This window comes from Corythoichthys intestinalis, chromosome 11, assembly GCF_030265065.1.
Source record: "Corythoichthys intestinalis isolate RoL2023-P3 chromosome 11, ASM3026506v1, whole genome shotgun sequence".
NCBI lineage: Eukaryota > Metazoa > Chordata > Actinopteri > Syngnathiformes > Syngnathidae > Corythoichthys > Corythoichthys intestinalis.
Window position 1 is genome coordinate 17,445,259 of NC_080405.1, and position 22,427 is coordinate 17,467,685.

At 39.1% G+C, this 22,427-nt stretch overlaps 1 protein-coding gene across 1 annotated transcript; it reads left to right on the top strand.

Annotated features, from left to right (window-relative positions):
- The first annotated feature begins 15,197 nt into the window (after positions 1–15,197).
- Positions 15,198–22,125, top strand: LOC130924284 (uncharacterized). Its single transcript, XM_057850731.1, has 2 exons — positions 15,198–16,618; positions 19,921–22,125. Exons 1-2 carry the CDS (start codon positions 15,283–15,285, stop codon positions 20,832–20,834), a joined length of 2,250 nt encoding a protein of 749 aa, XP_057706714.1. The 5' UTR covers positions 15,198–15,282; the 3' UTR covers positions 20,835–22,125.
- The last annotated feature ends 302 nt before the right edge of the window (positions 22,126–22,427 follow it).

The following is a 22,427-nucleotide window of genomic DNA, read 5'->3' on the forward strand; positions in this document are numbered from 1 at the left end:
CAACAGCTTTCAAATGACTTTTCTGCTGAATATGACGCTTGAGGTAGTCCAACTTCCATTCAGTCCACATTTTTCCCTTTGAAAACTCACTTGGTACTTTGGCTTCAGTTTCACCGCTTGTTCATCTATTTGCACATGCTCCGACAGCCACTCCTTCTTATATGAACCACATTTCTTTTTTACTTTGGCTTGGTGAGTGGATGTGTCGCTGCCCATTCGTTTCGCCATGATAAGGGTTTGGCCTTTACGTCTCTCTACTCTGCCGCACTCACACACTGTTGTCAGCTTGCTAACCTACACCGCGCGTGTAGGCTGGGCAATACACAAGCAATGTCAATGCTATGATTGGCTGCGTAGCGGAAGTGAACCTTATCGTATCATTTGCTGGACACCTCTCACTCACCGAGTTACAACATACGTTTCTGTTGATTTTTTTTTTTGTGCGCAGCATTGAATTTCTTGTGCGCAGAGTAGGTGCCAGCAGTGCGCGATTGCGCACGCACGCAGCTTAGAGGGAACATTGCTTGTGTACAATTTTGACCTTAAGAAGCTGGGCTCAAATGCTGTCCCATCTCTCATTCTCCATGTCAAAGGCCCAAAATGTTGGCAAGACCTTAGAAAACACGCAAGACACGCACTACAAAACATAATTACAGTAAGGGGATTTCCGTGGTGCTTTCATAAATTACAGGGGACGTATTTTGACTTTTTGTAAAGATCACGGTAACCAGTGTAAAATGAGTTTTACATTTTATTGACTGACCATTGAGTTTACCACAAAGAACTGTCTTTTTTTCTCCTAACAAGTCATTCTTGTTGTCATCAAAATCATTGTTCCGATCCCTCTCCTTGCTGCTTGCAGTCTTCTCTCATACCCAGCTTGTCTTAGTTTTGTGTGTGTGTGTGTGTGTGTGTGTGGTGGTGGTGGGGGGGTGTTTAACAAAAAGTCAGACACATGGGGGGGGGGACCATCCCATATCATGTTTATTTAGTTGGAAGTTTTTTTCACACTTAATATGATATCTTACTGAAAGTTTTTTTCACACTTAATATGATATCATACTGATGTAACATCTCCTGCCTACACAGAACGCACAACAGTTTTAGTGTATAGTGGTATACTATCGTACCTGACTTGCACTGTGCCGCTCGATGGGAAAGGAACAACCAAGATAACGGTGGAGAACCCTGAAACTCTCAGGCCTCTGGCAGAAAACCCACGTACCACACACACGTACCACCCTATATACATGTCTAATAAAAACTCCTTTAATCATATATGATGACTGATGAAGTGGTTTGATTTCATCTTCTATATTCATAAACACATTTGCAGCAGCGTCTGCATCTTTTGGCAGGTAACTGCTCATCTGCCAGAAATCAGCATTGTCTGTTTTGCATACAAGACAACAACCATGTCGAACTGGCAGTAATCAAAACAAGATCAAAATGAGAGCCGATGAAACTGTTTGATTCATTCATTTGCATTCATATATTTTTTGGGGGGGCAGCCAAATGTTTGCCAGGCAAACTTGGCATCCTTCTGTTTTGTTGACTTCCTCATTCCTTCTAGCTATGGGAACACTTTTACATGTCCTGCATATTTATCTTGGAATGCAGATGATGTATGAATGCACCACTTTTCTGACTTGATTGTAGCTTTGATCTGCTCGAGATATTTACTATCCTTTTTTGTACACGGTGACAATGTTTCAAAAAAAATGCAGCAGGTAGTTACTGTGCTACTGTAAAACTTGTGACTACGCTGCATCAAAGTCCCAGAACATAGGATGATCACTGTCTTTAGGCAATGTGGCTAATCATGGATGACATTTTAATACATGTGAAATGTAAAAGAAGATTCATTGCACGGTTCTGTATTTTATTCATTAAAGATACAGTGCTGGCCAAAAGTATTGGCACCCCTGCAATCCGGTCAGACAATTTCCCCCAGAAAATGATTGCAATTACAAATGCTTTGGTAGTAATATTTTCATTTATTTTGCTTGCAAGGAAAAACACAAGAGAGAATGGGATAAAAAATAAATAATCATTCTACACAAAACTACATAAATGACAGTATTTGCACCTTTTGAACAATCATGTGATGCTTCTCTAATTTGTGTAATTAACAGCACCTGTTACTTACCTGTGGCACATAACAGGTGGTGGCAATAACTAAATCTCACTTTCAGCCAGTTAAAATGGATTAAAGTTGACTCAACCTCTGTCCTGTGTACTTGTGTGTACCACATTGAGCACGGAGAAAAGAAAGAAGACCCAACAATTGTCTGAGGATTTGAGAAGCAAAATTGTGAGGAAGGATGGGCAGTCTCAGGGGTACACAAGTCCATCTCCAGAATGAATGTTCCAGTGTCTACCGTGTGCAGTGTCATCAATAAGTGTAGAGCCCATGGCACTATGGCGAAAAATTGACGAGAGATTTCAACAAAAGATTGTGCGGATGGGGCATAAAGAACCTCGACTAACATCCAAACAAGTTCAAGCTGTCCTGCAGTCCTAGGGTACAACAGTGTCAACATGCACTATTCGTCGGCGTCTGAATTAAAAGGGACTTTATGGTAGGATACCCAGGAAGACCTCACTTCTGACCTAGATACATAAAAAAGCCAGGCTGGAGTTTGCCAAAACTTACCTGAGAAAGCCAAAAACGTTTTGGAAGACTGTTCTCTGGTCAGATGAGGCAAAAGTAGAGCTTTTGGGGAAAAGGCATAGACAAAAAGTTAACAGTAAAAAAAATGAGGCCTTCAAAGAAAAGAACATGGTCCCCACAGTCATACATGGCGAGGTTCCCTGATGTTTTGGGGTTGCTTGCTGCCTCTAGCATTGGACTGCTTGACCATGTGCATGGCATTATGAAGTCTGAAGACGACTAACAAATTTTGCAGCATAATGTAGGGCCCAGTGTGAGAAAGCTGAGTGTCCCTCAGAAGTCATGGGTCTTTCAGCAGGACAATGAACCAAAAAACACTTCAAAAGGCACTACAAAATGGTTTGAGAGAAAGAACTGGAGACTTCTAAAGTTGCCAGCAATGAGTACAGACCTCAATCCCATAGAACACCTGTGGAGAGACCTGAAAATGGCAGTTTGGAGAAGGCACCCTTCAAATCTCAGAGACCTGGAGCAGTTGGCCAAAAAAAGAATTGGAATTATTGATGGACACCGGAAGCGGTTGTTCACAGTTATTTTGTCTAAATGTTGTGCTACCAAGTATTAGGCTGAGGGTGCCGATACTTTTGTCCAGCCCATTTTTGGAGTTTTGTTTAAAATGAAAAAAAACATTTTTTTCATTCTCTTTTGTGTTTTTGTCATTGCAAGCAAAATAAATGAAGATATTACTACCAAAGCATTTGTATTTTCAATCATTTTCTGGGTGAAATTGAGCATCATCAGACAGAATTGCAGGGGTGCCAATACTTTTGGCCAGCACTGTAAATTAAACTAAAATGCACTAAAAATATGAATCTTAAATACTAACTGATATATTGTATTAAACATTTATATAGTTTCCCTTGTTGAGCACTGTTTCTTTATGTTAGTGCAGTCAAGGGATTAAGAAAAATGAGTATTGTGGGGATTTTTTTGGGATGAAACTGTAGAGGCATAAGAAAAAGATTATGCATACAAATATACACAATGTATATTTGTATGCACTGAAAAATATTCTTAATTAATTTGTTTCTCACAGTTTTGAACACATCCCACCTGCTGCCCTGAAACATTCAATTCCTAATTTCCACCACCAGGTAGAATATTGCTGTTTTCTTTGTCAATGTCAAAATAATTTGGGAAAAAAACATCAAGTCCATATTAAGTGCTGAAGTGAACACATCGAAAAAACGAGCATGAACACTTTTCTAAATTATTTCGATTTGAGCACTGACTTTGTTGCATTTCGTCTGAGAAAAAGCAGAACACACTCGCACTGCAGTTGCCAGTCTCAGTCACAGTCTCACTAGACACTCAGTGAACAGAGGTTTGACCAGTTGTATAACAATTTACTTGAACCCTGCTGCGAAAAGCCATGAGTGATTTACGTCTACACTAAATATGTGAATCAAATTATAATTTGAGTTATGAGTGACCTCCAGGTATAGTATGTTCATTGTTGTTCAGGTGAAATTAAAAACAAAAAACAAAAAGAGATGTACTAAAGTATTGTATTGCACTCAAGAAAGGCTACAGCCTCAGATGCTCAATGAGCCATTTATCAAATAAGGCAAACAGTCAAAATTATCAATACAAAATATATATCCCATCAAAATTGTCTCAGGACACCAATGTCCTTATTTTCATATAATACTCAATGATTAATCTCTTTAAAAGTCTAAGTACGTCATTGTGTAGGAAATTGTCATCAATGTGAGCACAAGACTCGCTAACCCAAGAAAAGGCATTTGATTGTACAGCCAGTGTGCGACTTGACTGTGGTATAGCTACAGTTGTTCATGTAACTGCATAGCCTTCGCTTCTCATTCTCATCATTCATGGCAGGCTTTGAACGCTCGCCTCAGGGCCAACGTCAGTCACTAGAACGCATCATTGCTGCACAGGACGCGGCGCCCATTCACCACTTCCTCCTCCAGCATTGCCTTCATTCTCAGCACGTAAGATCAGACATGTGCTAAACTCATTGAGCAGGGGCAGCTCTGGGTTGAAAGCAAATGCGAACACCAATATAGCATTTTTCATAATTTGTGCGACTGGATGTTGAATTACTCTGTAACAATAATAGAAAGCAACAATGAGGAAGAAATTGTCAAAATCTATCAGAAATAACTACAAGGAGTTTAATATGACTTGTGAGTTTTAAATGGCAATGACCTACAATTACCCACAAATAACAATGAATTTCTGCAACATCATAAAATAGTTGAAACATAGTTGAGTTGAGTTTTGTGTGTGTTTTGTGTTAGCAAAACCACAAGATTTTATGTTGATCACATGTGAAGCAAGACATAAAACAGGTTAGTTGAGGAAAAAAAATACTATTAAAGAAGTACTTACTCAAGATTTTTAAATACAACTATGAAGCATATTTGAAAAATCATGATAGTTTGAAAATCGTGACATTATATCTAAATATTATTTCTGTATTGTATTTGTATATTGTGAGAAAAAGTATCGTAACACCATAATAGAGTAGATCTACAAGAATACCGTACTTTTTGATGATTATTATTTGTGATGCACGATAACACATTTTTCAACCGATAACCAATAATTTCCTTCTCCTTTCAGCTGATAACAAATAATTTCAAGCAAATAATTCTAGATACATGAAAAAATTTTCAGTATACACAAGAGCAAATGTTACTTTGCAAAAATAGAATTTATTGCTACATCAAATATGAAAAAGTACTAAATTCAAACATCTAAACAATGACAGATTCATACAATGTGTAATGGTAAGCTTTTGACAACAATTACAAAGTAAATACCTAAGTTGCACAAAAACGCCTTGAACAATAAGCCACTACTAACATATATAACATTACTACGCTGGAAAAACACACTTCCGTAAAACTAAATTCCCTTGTTTTCAGTGTAAATCTATTGGAAATGAGTGAAATGATCTGCCAGTGCTTCAAGTACATTTCAGATTTCTTGAAATAAGAAAAATAGCTAGCTGAAAATAAGCTTAACAGCCTTATTTTAAGCAATAAATTATCGTACAGTGGGGCAAATAAGTATTTAGTCAACCACCAATTGTGCAGTTATCCTACTTGAAAAGATTAGTGAGGCCTGTAATTGTCAACATGGTTAAACCTCAACCATGAGAGACAAAATGTGAAAAAAAAAAAAAAAACAGAAAATCACATCGTTTGATTTTCAAAGAATTTATTTCCAAATTAGAGTGGAAAAGAAGTATTTGGTCACCTACAAACAAGCAAGATTCTGGCTGTCAAAGAGGTCTAACTTTTTCTAACGAGATCTAACGAGGTCTAATGAGGCTCCACTCGTTACCTGTATTAATGGCACCTGTTTTAACTCATTATCGGTATAAAAGACACCTGTCCACAAACTCAGTCAGTCACACTCCAAACTCCACTATGGCCAAGACCAAAGAGCTGTCGAAGGACACCAGAGACAAAATTGTAGACCTGCACCAGGCTGGGATGACTGAATCTGCAATAAGTAAAACGCTTGGTGTAAAGAAATCAACTGTGGGAGCAATTATTAGAAAATGGAAGACATACAAGACCACTGATAATCTCCCTCGATCTAGGGCTCCATGCAAGATCTCACCACGTAGCGTCAAAATGATAACAAGAACGGTGAGCAGAAATCTCAGAACCACACGGGGGGACCTACTGAATGACCTGCAGAAAGCTGGGACCACAGTACTATCAGTAACACTTTGCGTCGCCAGGGACTCAAATCCTGCACTGCCAGACGTGTCCCCCTGCTGAAGCCAGTACACGTCCAGGCCCTTCTGCGGTTCGCTAGAGAGCATTTGGATGATCAAGAGGAGGACTGGGAGAATGTGTTATGGTCAAATGAAACCAAAATAGAACTTTTGGTAGAAACACAGGTTCTCGTGTTTGGAGGAGAAAGAATACTGAATTTCATCCGAAGAACACCATACCCACTGTGAAGCATAGGGGTGGAAACATCATGCTTTGGGGCTGTTTTTCTGCAAAGGGAAAAGGATGACCGATCTGTGTAAAGGAAACAATGAATGGGGCCATGTATCGAGAGATTTTGAGTGAAAATCTCCTTCCATCAGCAAAGGCATTGAAGATGAGACGTGGCTGGGTCTTTCAGCATGACAATGATCCCAAACACACAGCCATGGCAACAAAGGAGTGGCTTCTTAAGAAGCATTTCAAGGTCCTGGAATGGCCTAGCCAGTCTCCAGATCTCAACCCCATAGAAAATCTGTGGAGGAAGTTGAAAGTCCATGTTGCCCAACGACAGCCCCAAAACATCACTGCTCTAGAGGAGATCTGCATGGAGGAATGGGCCAAAATACCAGCAACAGTGTGTGAAAAGCTTGTGATGAGTTACAGAAAATGTTTGGCCTCCGTTATTGCCGTTATTTAAATACTTATTTTCCACCATGATTTGCAAATAAATTCTTTAAAAATCAAACAATGTGATTTTCTGTTTTTTTTTTTACATTCTGTCTCTCATGGTTGAGGTTTACCCATGTTGACAATTACAGGCCTCTCTAATATTTTCAAGTGGGAGAACTTGCACAATTAGTGGTTGACTAAATACTTATGCCCCACTGTATTTAGTCTAAAAAAAGGATTATCAGAAATTTTCTTAAGAAAAGATATGGTTCATAACACTATTTGAAAGCAGTTTTTTCTTGATTTAGGTGAAAAATGACCAATTTTTAAATGTATGGCCTTTATCAGAACAAAAAGTAATATTTACTTTGAATGGAATAATCTGACACAGAAATCTGTTAACTAGTCTTTAATACTAAAAAAAAGATGGAGAAAATTATTTGGCTAGATTTATGAAAAATAATCAGATTAAGATATTATAAATTTGCAGTGGACTGAATGCACTTGCCTCTGCTGTGTGTGGCCCAGGCAGTTCTTGTGAGTGGAGTGTGGTTTGGTGCATGCTGACCTTATCATTTAACCACTGTGCCATAATGCCAAGCATGCTTACTTGACTGACATCACATGTCCAAGTGTCCGTGTTGAAACTGATGTGATCAGCATATATTTCATGAAGAATAGTGGTCGTTTAAGGCATTTAAGCATGCATCCGAAAACTAGCGGCGGCTCGGTATCTGGTAACGGGGCTCTAGATGCAGTAAAAGCGGCCGAAACCCCATGTCCTCAACGGCTGTAAACGACTGGTCATTGAAGGCTATAAACTGCATTATTTTTATCTTCCAGGTCTTTGGCTCTCGGGTCACTTCGGTTACAACGTCTCTGCTCAAAAGCGTCTCCGATTGTCACAAGCCCCGTAGCTTTCCATTATTAGCTTTAGCCTTCGCACTAGCGTCAGCCTCGTACTCGTTCCACAAATCTTTGTGATGCAGCTTCAAAGGGCTGATCAGGTTAGTGTTGAATGAGGATGCTTTCTTTCCACCACGTGGAACTTCTGCAGTGCACTTTTGGCATATGGCGAGAGCGTTTTTTGTTTCACATATGGAAAAGTCAACCACACTGGTGACATGATGTCCTCCTGCTTCAAGCATGTCAAGTAACATGTCCCTCATGCAACAGGGGCTTCAGAGGGAGGAGGGGTGCAGATTTGGACAAAACTGTGTCGATTGCGTACATTTGGAGGCTAAATCCAGTACATAATTATCGGACTACATTATCGGTTTAATTTTTTAGAATCCAGATTATCTGTGTGACGTCATAATTGCCATTATCGCCGATAATTATCTGTAACCGATATCATCGTGCATCTTAAATTGTTATGTAATATAAAAGTATAAAGATGTGTATATAAATGACACAAAACCTTTGTTTTTCATGAGTGAATTTGACAATGTGACCGATAGATATGGAATTGGAACAAATTTTTATGCCACAACTCAGTAAGTGGGGGGCATACAACAAATAACACGAAAGTAAAAGCTTCAAAAGTTTTCCCCTCTAGACTACTCGTGAATGCAGTAGGAAGTGAGTGTTCTGTTTTTGGTTATACTTGGTGTGTGGGCAGGCTGCAAACGAATTGTGCCAGCACACGTTCTGCAAAATGATTTTCTTATATTCTTTGTCATAAGCCTGCAACGTAAAAGAATGCAGAGCGGCGTGTTGTTTGTCGTGACCAGAAAATAAGTGCACTCAACAACAGGTTCTTCCTATAGATTCAATTTACACTTTTCAAATGTATGTATATAAAGATATTATAAAGTTGGAATATTGCTACTTTCACTTTTATGGATGTGCAGTGCCAGCATTATATCCTAGAACTTAATATAAATGAAAGGGGGGGTTATCTTCAGCATGCAGGCAATTATTGTTCTACTCTGTATTTTGGCGTCTATTACGTTCTTGCGGTGCTTGTGATTTTTGTAATTGCCCTTGTAAGCTTTTTTTTCTGGGGGTATAGGGGGCGTGATTTATCAGTGACAAGTCTTGCAAATTAAAAGAAGACGATAAGCAACTTGTTCTGTGCTAATCTGACTTGTAGAAGTTATTCAGAAGATTACACGACTTTGACCTAGTTGTAAAAGAAGTTATCAAATTTAAATGAGGAGTAAACAACAATTTGGAAGAAAAAAAACCCCTCCATGGCGTTGTTTTGACTTCAAATGTGAGTTACAAGAAAAATATGCCGTCGACTATGATATGCTCAGATAAAATAACACCCTTCTTTTCAATCTTGTTGATCAAAGAGTTTAAGTACATTTATTTTGTCATAGATGGGCCAATACATACAGTAGTTTGATAAAAAAAAAAAAAAAAATGTCATCTCATTTTGTAAATTACAAAAAGGAAATTTGACTCATTTGGCTGAGGAGCAAATGTACACACTGTATCAAATAAATCTCTTTAATTATGGTATTGACTAGTGTTAAAGTTTATTATGTTCACTTCTGTTTACTTTTAGCAGTTTTGCGTAATTGCCCAGGTTATGATTTTTTTTTAAACCATGAAAACAAAAACATCAACAAAGTCAACAAAAAAACAACAGTCCAGTTGCTCTTGTTGAACCATTGAGGATTATCATACTACGCTATCATATTACGCTATCCTAATTGTATTATTGGCATTTGTGCATTAATTTATGATATTTTCATTGAGCAATTTCACTTATCTTTTTCTGGAGCACATTTAGGTTCCCCGAACACTCTCCAGCCCGTCCCTCTGGCGGGGACCAGTATCTCTCTACTTAAAGTCACATTTTTACAAATAGCACATCTGTGTGAAGACATTTTATCCTGGTTAAACAAATTACTACAAGGGTTACTTTATAAAATAAAAATTGCCAAATAACTCTGTCCAGATGCCACACTGTAAATTGGACATTCCACTGCTCTAAAAGGTATTCGAAGCAAAATGCATGCATTCATGATTTCTGTATATTAAAAAAAAAAAAAAAAAAAAAAAAACGAATAGTAATTGTATAACTGCGGTATTTTACTATTGTATTCTCCAGTTAGATTTGGAATGGGGTGAAAACAGCGGGAGTGCCACCTGCCACCATAGTGGTTTTTATTTTCAAATTGAAACATGTTTACATTGTACGGTAGGATGACAAAATAGATTTGTACAACTGCCACACAGTTGAGAGTTCCAAATTCCTGTTGTGTGGGGCTTCCATATTCTGTTTTCTCCGGATATTTTGAAGTCCTCCTACATCCCAAAAGACATGCATATTCAGTTTACTCTAAAGTGCCCATAGGCATGAAATACTGTTGCAATATACTACAAATTTCCATGATGAATCAGGCATTCCTGCAATGGAAAGTGAACCTCACTTTTTCTCATTTCACTGCTAATTTATTTCAAAACTTTGTGAAAGGTGTGAAGCATGACAGAACACTGTCTATCATCAGCACTGACCGAAACTGGTTTGTGTCCTTTACTGCAGCGGAGTCTTCGTCTGGTTTTTCCCATTAGTGAACATTTTGTTGACCCTCAAAGACCTGCAAAGATCACAAAGGTGACATATTATTTTGATCAACATGCTTTTAATGTCATGTTTTAATGTCACCGCTTACAAAAATGTCAGTAGAATGAATGTGGACACATGTACTAGACTGCATATTTGCACCCAAAAATGTTCACTATGGAAGACTGCTAGTAAAATCAATTAACACACTCCCACTCTGAGGAGAGGAGCTTTTTATGGGTTAGTTGACTAATTGTCTGTTCTAAAATACGAGCCACTGCAAAGTAGATAATTGCTCACATGAAAGGACGCCAGAGGAAAGTTTTACAGCGGTGCACTTGTCACAAATAAAATGTACATCAGTGTAACTTTTAGAGATAGAATAGCTTGTTAGTGTCTGCTACCGTTTTAATCAGAGGTGAGACACGTTTTTTTCAGGAGCCATTTCAGACTAGAAGAAATACAGTATATGGAAATATATCAATTCGTCATCATTTTACAGTTCTTGTCCTCATGAGGGTCATGAGAGCGCTAGAGCCAATCCCAGATGCTTACAGATGGATTAATTCATATCCCTACTTTCTTCTTTCCCTTTCAGCTTTTCCCTTCAGGGTTCACCACAGCGAATCCGTTGTCTCCATCTAACCTTGTCATCTGCATCCTCCAAAACACATTTATACTCTATGTTGAGAAAACCAAGGTTGACCTTGTTATTCCAAAAGGGATGCTTGTCATATAGGTCACATTAAGGAAGAAATGGTATAGAAGATTTACCTTAGCTTATGTGTTAATTTTTTTCCCCTTTGTCTTTTGAATATACAGTGGGGAGAACAAGTATTTGATACACAGCCAATGGGTTTTCCCATTGGCAGCGTATCAAATACTTGTTCTCCCCACTGTACGTATATACTATATCTACTACTATATATATCACAAAAACCTTGCATTTCAACAGTAGTATGAAGAGAATATTTAAAAAAGACGTGCCTGTTGTTTCTACACAAGGAGATGTTGATTTAATTATTGATTTAAAAACAAGTTTTGAATTTTTGTTTTTACAAAAAAGCATAATGATGATGTCGAGCACATTATAGGGTGTTAGAGTCTCTGTATTAAAAACATTGATGACTACAGTCTAAACTACAGTTGACCTGTGTGTTCCTGTGAGGTAATCTTAAAGCATCACAGTGGCTTATTGCTGACTAATTATTAGTATTTATGTCAAAATTTGAACAGCGTGATGATTCTCTTACTTTACAAACAGGCAAGGCAGTAGGTTTGCATAGGGACAGTAGGGACATAACACTACCAACCTTTCAGGATACTCAAATTGTCCCCACCAACTTTTAAGCAACCTTATTTGCATTATATAATAAGTTTAGTTATATACTAGGGCTGTCAAAATTATCGCGTTAACGAGCGGTAATTAATTTAAAAAAAATAAATCACGTTAAAATATTTGACGCAATCAATGCACATGCCCCGCTCAAACAGATTAAAATGACAGTACTGTGTAATGTCCGCTTGTTACTTGTTTTTTGGTGTTTGGCACCCTCTGCTGGTGCTTGGGTCCAACTGATTTTATGGGTTAGTGCCATGAATGAACATGGTGTAATTAGCGGAATGGCGAGCTACTAGTTTATTTTTTGATTGAAAATTTTACAAATTTTAATAAAACGAAAATATTAAGAGGGGTTTTGATATAAAATTTCTATGACTTGTACTAACATTTATTTTTTAAGGACTACAAGTCTTTCTATCCATGGATCGCTTTAAGAGAATGTTAATAATGTTAATGCCATCTTGTTGATTTATTGTTATAATAAACAAATACAGTACTTATGTACCGTATGTTGAACGTATATATCCGTCTTGTGTCTTATCTTTCCATTCCAACAGTAATTTACAGAAAAATATGGCATATTTTATAGATGGTTTGAATTGCGATTAATTACGATTAATTAATTTTTAAACTGTAATTAACTCAATTAAAATTTTTAATTGTTTGACAGCCCTAATATATACGTAATTTAGATTGTCTTTCCATATGTTGTAAGGATAGAATTGATCATACTATTATTAAGTGAATTATTTTCATGATGTTCACACTTACATTTACTCCTTTTCACTAGCTGAATGTGCCGGTCCAATTTTTCCCCTCACACGCATGTGTGATTGGCTGATGACTTGAATTTATTTAAAATGGATTGATTTATTTTTCTACATTATTTAATTTAGAAATATATTTTTACTTGCAGCCAATGAAGGCATGTTTTCAGATAATTATACATTAATCATAACTGAGATTAAAACTTTTGTTGTTGTTGTTGAATTTGGCTGTGCTTGTGGACAAAAGCGGTAGTGTTTTACATGAAAGAAGGCTCCATTTTTATTTATTTTTGTTTTCCTTGACTAAGAAGCTTTTTCAGTTAATATGTATTTATTTCAACAAATGTTGAGTGCTTATTTTTTGCAGTCCTAATAGTTAAGAGATTATAAACAAGTTTGTATTTAATGTGCATGGTAATACCATTTATGTTGCAAAGTTGCAATTTAAATGTGCTCATAAAATCCAGACATTTATTCTGTAAGTTTTCAAACTGTTTAGGGTTTAAAAAACAAAAAAAAAACAAAACAAAAAAAAAAAACAAAGGTTTAAATGTGTATCACCTGAACTAGTACACATGAAAGTTAGTATAAGTCAAAACAGTTTTATTCTTGCATTGATCATTTAGCCTATCAATTTATTAGGTTCATATTTGTAGAGAAATGAAGCCCTTACTACCGTTAACCCAATCTGTTTGGTATTATTAATGTCCTGTGTCCTGTCACCAGTAAAAAATCGGTGTACGTGCAGGTTATGCTGTTATATCGTCCAAGGGCGTAGGTTTGCATAGGGACGGTAGGGACATAACACTACCAACTTTTCATAATGCTCAAATTGTCCCCACCAACTTTTAAGCAACCTTGTATATGTTATTTAAGTGATATTTTCTTCCCATATGTTGTAAGAACAGATTTGACCCTACCATTATTAAGTGAATTGTTTTCATTATGTTCATACTTGCATTTACCCATTTTCACTTGCTCAATGTGCAGGTCATTCCCCCCCCCCCCCCCCCCCCCCCCCATAAACGCACATTTGACTGGCTAATGACTTCACCCCCACTTCACACACATACACACACAGCGCTGACGGAGACAACATATCAACAACATGCCGTCTCCTCCGCCACCCTTTGAAGAGGAGGGATATTAAAAGTGTTTTTTCTGCCCGCAGCAGCCACTGTAAGTAATGTAAAAAGATGTCAATGAAGGTGGGGAACACACCACTAATTTTGCTACTAAAAGTACGACTTGCATCAGAGTTAGCATAACAATAAACTGTGTGAACTTGCTAACCTGCAAAACTCGAGGAGGAGCCAGCAAAGCAGCCCAAAGCGGATTTCATTTTTTGTTGAGTTTGGCTGTGCTTTTGGACAAAAGCAGTAGTGTTTTACCTGAAGGGAGGCTCAATTTTAATTTATTTATTGATGTTATTGTCTGACTAATAAGTTTTTTCAGATATACTATATTTAGTCAGATAATGTTGAGTGGGCTCAAAACATGTTTATTTTTGTGTATTCCTGGACAGGTGAGAGCTTATAAACAAGTTTGTATTTACTCACAATGTTAATATAATTTATGATAAATAATTGCAATTTAAATTTGCCTTTATTCTGGAGGTTTTCAAAATGTTTCTTTAGTAGTTTTTGAAAAAAACCTGAACTAATACACATGAAAGTAACGGTTAATAGTTTTTTTTTGTATTGCTCATACAAAATTAATTAGGTTTATATTCTTGAAAATCATTGCCCTGACCTCCGTTCCCCCAATCTGTCCACAGCAAAAAGTGTACATGCAGGTTATGCTGTTATATGGTCCCTACCAATATTGAGAACAAACCTACGCCCTTGATATCGTCCCTACCAATGTTGAGACCAAACCTACGCCTTTGCAAACGGGGATGTGCAGTCAATCTTTGAGAACTGTTCGTTTTCAAATTTGTATTTAGAAACAATTTTCATTTAGTTTATTTTTATATATGTAAGGTCAGTGTTTATGTGGTACATACTTTGGTGTGGTTTATAATAATATTTCACTTTTTAGGAATGAAATTTACTTGGAAAATTATTTTGGGAAGGCGGGGGGTGGGGGGGTCAAAAAAGTTTGAAGAACGTCTGCTGCATGTAGAAAATTTTTAGGTTCAATCAAAATCTATAACATTTTGTACGTATCAATTTTTCCATCAGTTTCACTTTTTAAAATAGTTTTTGACGTTACTTATTGCAGTGAAAATGAAAAACGGTAACCTGACGTCAAGCGCTGCAAGTACAAGGCTCGGGAAGCCGCGTTATTTTCCCCTCTCGGGAAGCCGCATCTCACGCTTACGTCGACCCAGTTGACGTCATCGAGAAGAGTTCCGCGGGATCGCGTCATCCACTCGCTAGTGACGTCACCTTTTTGGCGCTACGCTGCCCGGAGCTTTGTCTAAAAGGAGATGAAAGATCATGTTTGGCCAGGTGGAGAGGACGTGTCTAATAGAAGTGCCTTAGGTCCGGGTCTGTGTTAATTCTGTGTTTACGCAGATGGCTTCTATGTGCGGATGACTTCAACCCGAATCGGAACCGCCTCCCCCACCCCTTTTTCTTTTTTGTTCGGACGGATGTAGGGGGCCAGCAATGGAGGACCTCATCAAACCGGAAGCAATCGTAGAAGCGGTGAAAGCGCGCGTCAGCCAGATCTCCGCCACCCAAAGAGCCCTGCTGGTAGCAGGCACGCCAGACTCCGAGACCAAGGCCATCCTGGTGGACACCATCACCGAAGTGATCCAAAAGATCACGTCTGACGTGGTAAAGCACCTCCAGCCGGTGTTCATCGAGCACCTGCGAGGACACGCGTCCCAGGCGCAGGTGAACATGGCGATCGATCGGTGCAGCCCGAGACTAAGCGAGTGCATCACGGAGACCTTCTCGGCAGCCCTGGACAGCCCGCCGCAGAAATGCGAGGGCGTCATGGAGCTCACTTCCCTCATGGAGTCCGAGGTCAAGCACCGGGTGAACTCAGCCTTGTCGGTGGCCAAGAGCACCACCGAGTGGCCATCGGAGCCCACTCTCCTCATCAGAGGCACCATGTCGAGCGTGGCCAACCTGGCCTCTATTTTCCGCAAGGCCTTGGAGTACTTCAGACACGTCTTCTCGAGGGCTCGAACCCCGCGTCAGTTGCTGTGCGGCAGCTCCGACATGAAGGTAAACGAGATGACCGACTCCGTTCGCCGGATCCTTCTCAAGTGGTCGAGCCCCAAGGAGTCCAGGGGTTCCGAAGTGATAGACCCGGTCACGTTGGAGGACGCTCAATTAGCGGCGGTAGATATCACCAAGACCATCACCCAGGACTCGTACGGCGGCTCAGGGGACGCGGGTGTGCGCGGAGAGGCCCGCATCACGCGCTTCAACCTCAATTGGAAGTTGATCTTGAAGAAAGTCAAGAACTTCTTCAAGTCCGTCGACAGGCAAAGCGGGGTGGGGAGCAAGAGAACGCGGCGCTCTCGCTTCTTCAGCTTCGCTCGCATGCAATTTGCGCGCATGCTCGGATCGCTAAAGAGCGCCTTCAAGAACCGGGATGCCTGCTTGGTGTCTCTCACGCCGGACCGCCGATCCCGCACCGAAGACGGTGGCAGCCCATCGGGCGCAACCAGCGAGGGGACTAAGGTGCCGGATTCAAGGCCTGCCTACCGAACCAGCACGCTGTGTGTTCGCCAATCCCAACACCCGACCTTCGACTTCGAGAACATCCAGGAGAGCGTGGACAAATTGTACACGGAGTTCAACCAGATGGATATTCCGGACCGAGCCGGGAAAGTCAAGCGGTACATCGACGAAAAAATTGGCAGCTTCTCAGAGGAACTCACGTCCCAATTGTACGCCTACGTCATGTCCTGTCAGAGTGACGTGTACGAGGTGCCGTCAGGCCGTCCGCAGACACCTCTAATGGACACGGTCCTCTGGGGCCGACGGGGTAAGCTTTGGATTGCACACTAAAGGAATTTTGCCGGTATAGTCATGGGAATTTACATTGATCTTTTGTGAATAAACGGGGATGCAGTGTAGCCTGTCTGCCACAAAAAGAAAAGATCAGTTCGTGTAGGGAACCTTCCATATTCTCTAATTTGAAAAGATACAACCAATTTTTTTTGTGCCGAGGTCTCATCAAGTGGCTATGCCAAAAAACATACTTAGCTAAAAAATTGCCATGCATTGAAATGCGGTAGAGTAATGGTCCTGCCCCTCCAAGTTGATATCAATTGGACGTCCGTCGTCCATGTCAATGAATTAAAAATGTTATCCAATATCAGAATGAATTCAAAAGGTTATATTCCAATTGAACTCCTTTAATATCATACGCATATGTAACATGCTAAACGTGTAAATCTTCCTATGCTTACATATTGGAAACTAAGGAAATGTATATGGCGGAAAACACTCAGGTGACTTGAAGTTCTGCTCTCAGACCCCCAATTTGGCCAACTTTCAAATTAGTCCGATATGCATGTGTGATACATCATTGGAAAGCTTAAAATCTCAATTTTCTGGGAGAAGAAAAATTTTGAACAGGAGGGCATTTAAAAAAAAATGTTTTTTAAACAGCAAAACCCTATCTGGAGGTGCGAGCACGCAAGAGAAGAATTACAGACGCCATGACTTTAACGAGATATTATCGCATACTTACCTTGTTTCGATCCAAAAACTCCATGTCACATGTATCACCGAGTGTCAAGACACAGCTGTGAATGGCCACAGCCGGATTTTGGGGGGATTTCATGAGTGAAACATGGTAATATAACAAGGGTTGCGATGCAGAAATCGCAGACAACAAGGAGTGTTCAAGATGTTGTTTTTCATATATTTACCCTTTTAAACGTTTTTAAAATTTTTTTATTTGTTTGTTTGGATCGATTATTTATCATCTAACATATTGGAGAAAATGCGACAGTAAGAAAAAAATTACAGTTAAGCGATAGTTATGAGGTAGATATCCATGACTTTTTTACAGACACCATTTTTTAAATTGTGACATAATTTGTTTAAAAGTTTAAAATATGCACGTGAATAATTTTTTAAAGTCGTTTTTTCTTCCTTAAATGAACTATTAGACATCAATTAATGTTTCGAAGCGAGAAAATCACAGACATTTTGAATAATAAATATACTTAATTACCTTCGTTTTATGGCTGGGTTGAAACAAAAGCGGTTGCGCGACGTCTGTAAACGGGGATTTCCAGGGCAAAACCGACAAATTAAAAATTGTTCGGAGGTTTAATGCACCATGAAGTGTTTTGGCTTAAAATACAGCAGTTTCTTTTAGAGAGGAGTGCAACAGCAGAAACTGCTTTTTCAGTCTTCTGTGTGTTTTCCGCCATATTCAATTAAAATGTTATACATAAAAGTGAAATGAAACCACTCCTTTGCTCCTTGACACCGAAATATCTAAGATGACATCACTTGGGCCTGGGCAAAACCAAGTACAACATTAAAAAAATGGCAGTCAGGAAAAAAAACATGCTGAATGCATGTGTTTCACTGTAAACCAGGAATTTCAAAACTGCAGATTTCAGGTTTTTTGTAATCATCAGCCATCCATGCCTTGAAGTTAGAAATGCCTTAACTTGAGCGCATTTCAAAGCATGAGCCTTTAACTTTAAGTGCTTTTCAAGTCACGGGGCTTCACTATTTGTTGAGAATTTTACTCTGTTACCAGTCCAAATTTGATGTACGAATGAATTACAGATGCGTCACCAACCTGAGTAAAGTGAAAACCAATTGGCGGAATTAAGGTACCCAAATGTCCTCTCACATGGGCAAGGGAGCTATCCATTTGCTATTGGTGTCAGCTTCAGACAAATCATTTTGTTTATGTTGTTTGATGTTTATTTTAGGGCTGTCAAACGATTAAAATTTTTAATCGAGTTGATTACAGCTTAAAAATGAATTAATCGTAATTAATCGCAATTCAAACCATCTATAAAATATGTCATATTTTTCTGTAAATTATATATATATTCTGTAAAAGAAATTGTTGGAATGGAAAGATAAGACACAAGATGGATATATACATTCAACATACGGTACATAAGGACTGTAGTGGGCATTTCACTCTACTGTCATTTAAATCTGTCTATGCTGGCCTCACTCCGAAGCGTGTACTTTTTCCAAAGCTAGACAGCTAGTGAACGACGCCATAATAATCAGACTTCTTCCTTTTTCATCTGATTTATTAATAAAATGGCCTCAAACCATTGTCCTCTTTAGACCGTCGTAAAACTACAAAAAAAAGTACACGAGCATTGCATTCGCAACAACGTTAGCTTAGCACACTATACAGGTTCACTAAACATAAACAAAAAGCGTCTCATACAAAAAATATAACATTTCGCTTACTAAAATAATATGTACATTATTTACAACAACCATACTTACGGACAAATCTTGTCCAAGGATTGTATAAGCACAACATTACAAGGTAGGCATCAGCCCGAGACGTCGTGCAGCCATATTGAACTGGCAAGAAAACAATAAACCATGTCGCAAAGCGACCACAAGAGTTCGCTGTTACACAACACAAAAAGCCTTGCTGTAAAACTTACCAAAAGGCAGAATACTGTCTGAGCGGGACATGTGCGTTAATTGCGTCAAATATTTTAACGTGATTAATTACCGCGCGTTAACGCGATAGTTTTGACAGCCCTATTTTACATAAAACCTTACTACTTTTCTCATCATTTACTGTGCAAAAGCACACGATTTATATCTTTGAAAAAACCTCATGGCACATTATGTAAAATGTCACTTGGACAAAAAAGTATCATTTTAAGTTTTGAAGACACTTTGGCCATTACTGCCAAATGTTTCCTATGCAATGGCTAAGATGGGGAGGTACTTTTTTTTTGTTAGCATAAATTGCTTGCATTTCCCTTACCAAAGATGTCATGGCAAAACCCCTATCAACGCCAGTTTTCACTTGTCAAATTGCCTGACGCTTGAGTGTTGCTATTTAAAGGTTAAACGACTGTTTGACATTGGATAAATTTGTGGAAACGTTATGGTATTATATCGACCGTTAAAGAAATTCACTCGGTTTCTTCATGAGTGTAAAAGTCAGTCACTCATTCAATGTCACCTACATCATGCATTGTATTATTGGTGTATGATTGTGGCTGACTAAAATACATTTTGGATGGATGGATAAAATATATTTTGGATCACTGATGCGAAATTCCCATATAAATTAAATATTCATTTTCCACCCTTTTGAAATCCTAGGTAAGATCCATTGGGATGGGCAGATCTTCTCCCCAGAGGTACTGTACGCCATGACGGAGGACGCTGTGTGGAGGTTCCTGCAGCAGCTCTTCCTCTGGCTGGACGTAGAGCCTGCCAACGAGGAAACCTATGCGGACGAAGTGTCTGGTGCTCTCACGGACATAAATCAACTGGTGGAGAAGGCAATGAGCCCGCAGATAGGCACCAGTGAGGAACTCCCCGTGGAGGAGCAGGTGGTCCCCAAGCTAGATTTGGAGCAGTCCTCGGAGGCTTCTGCATCGACGCTGCGCACCACCACACCAGAGATCCGCAGCCGCACAGCAGACAATCCCACCATGACGCCGGATTTACGCCTTGGCACTACACCGGAATTGCAATCTAGCAGATCAGCAGATATACGCACCCGCACCACGCAGGAGTTGCGCACTCACACCACGGATGATGAGGGCACCAACACTGATGAGATGTTGTCAGAGCTGGAGTCTGAAAACATTCCCGCGCTGCAGGAGAAGCTGACCCGCCTGCTTGTCTACACTTTGATCACACAGCTGGGCAAGAGGCTGCGGAGTAAGCGTAAGAGAGGCGTGCGCATTGACGCTCTCGTCCTCGTCATCGAACGGCTCCTTTACCGGGCCTTGGAGGAGATCACCCCCCGCAACATCAGAGACATCCGGAACCTGTCCAGCATGGACCAGGTCGTCACGCCGGTGGTTAAAGACCTCATGGTGGAGTTCGGCACCCCGTACAGACTGGCTGAAGCCGTGATGGCAGACAACCCTGTGTTTGACGACGCGGTCTTTCGGCATCTCAAGATCCACATCAGTGCCATCAAAGATCCGCCCAGACGGGGTAACATCTTTTCAATCATAAACAAAACTTTGGCCATGCTCCGGTTTATGGGGAGCTCTTATTGATGCAACTTATGATGTGGAAGTCTATACATAATATGCTGCACCTGTATGGCAGGTTAAAAAAAAACATGGCATTTCATCTGTAGACACTCACTGGCCAATACATTAGGTACACCTGGAAAATCTTTAAGATTTTAGAGAAAAATGCTCAGTTCTGATTTATATGGGCAGAAAGATAATAATTGAACAATTCATATCAGAGTGTAGGGTTGGTGCAGTGCATCAATGACAACTTTAGATTACACACTGCCTGCAGTGTTGTGCAGTAATTTATATTTTAAGTGTAAAAATAGTCATCAGAATTTGGAATGGATGTATCATCTTGTTGACAACATATGTACATAACGCTGCCATAAAGTGACAATATTGCACCTTGAGGTTCATATTAGCACTCACTGTATAAGTTTTTATCAGTAATAAAAATGCTCCCACAATAAAACTCAGCACAGGTGGACAGGAGCATTTGATGCCCTGCAGGAAATTATATTTAAAACAATTAAAACAACAACAAAAAATTAGATCCCTAATGTTGCATTGTTGAAGTTTGTATTTTATCATATGTAGTTTCATACTTTGGCACTCTAACCTGAACACTAGCACAAAATTATGTTCAATCGGCAATTTAATATGCTTTAAAAAAAAAAAAAAAAAAAGATGCAGAGTTTATAATGCTTGCATTGGTTAAATTGATAAATAACATCAATGCCAGCTGTCCACATCCAAATTCATTGTGGTGCTGATTTCCCTCACTGTTCAAAACACCTTTTATTCAACATAAAATTGAAATCCTGTTATGTTGAATTCCCAAACACTTTCAATAGCTATTTAAGCTACAACAAAACAACAAATTAAATAATGCTGAATTAGACCGATATTAATCTGCAGACTTACTATCCCTTTTTTTCTGCATTACAATGATTGATTTTAACAAAACAAGCCCACTCAAATGTGTCGACCATGCACCTTTCATTTGTTATTGTCAAAGGAAACGTTCGACTTTCAATACAGATAACGTTTGTACCTAATTTTCCAGTGCTGTGGACAGTGAGTGCTCAAGCATGCATTTATTTATCATTATAAATTGACATTTTGTATTGTTAAGACGTTAAAAGTCACTGTGTCATTGTAATTCCATGGAAGCCCATGTAAATAAGTGTATATACACAAATGTCTATACAGTACATATATTCAAATAAAGATTGCAAATACAGAGCAAGCACCTGCAAAGTTAAGAAGTTTTTTTTTTTATGAACGTAAATGTTTCCAGGTGTGTGGTAATGTCCCTGCAGGTGATATTAAAGCGATCGTGCTATGAATGCTGAGTAAAAAGAGGGGCTCAGGGCCTACTGTGCAGCTAAAAGTTGATGGTAATTGAGTTACTTTTAACCCAGCAGCTGGTTTATTAATTTTAGCTCCTCACCAGAGATGTGTGGACCCATCTGGCTTGCAGAAATAAATGACAAATTATTTCAAAAAATGATTTAGGTTCTTAAACCATACAGCTCACATTGTTTCCCTTATTACAATATTAGGCTCACAAGCAATTCAAGATTTGTATCAACCACTTTGTCCTGAGAACTACTGCCCTGTTCACTC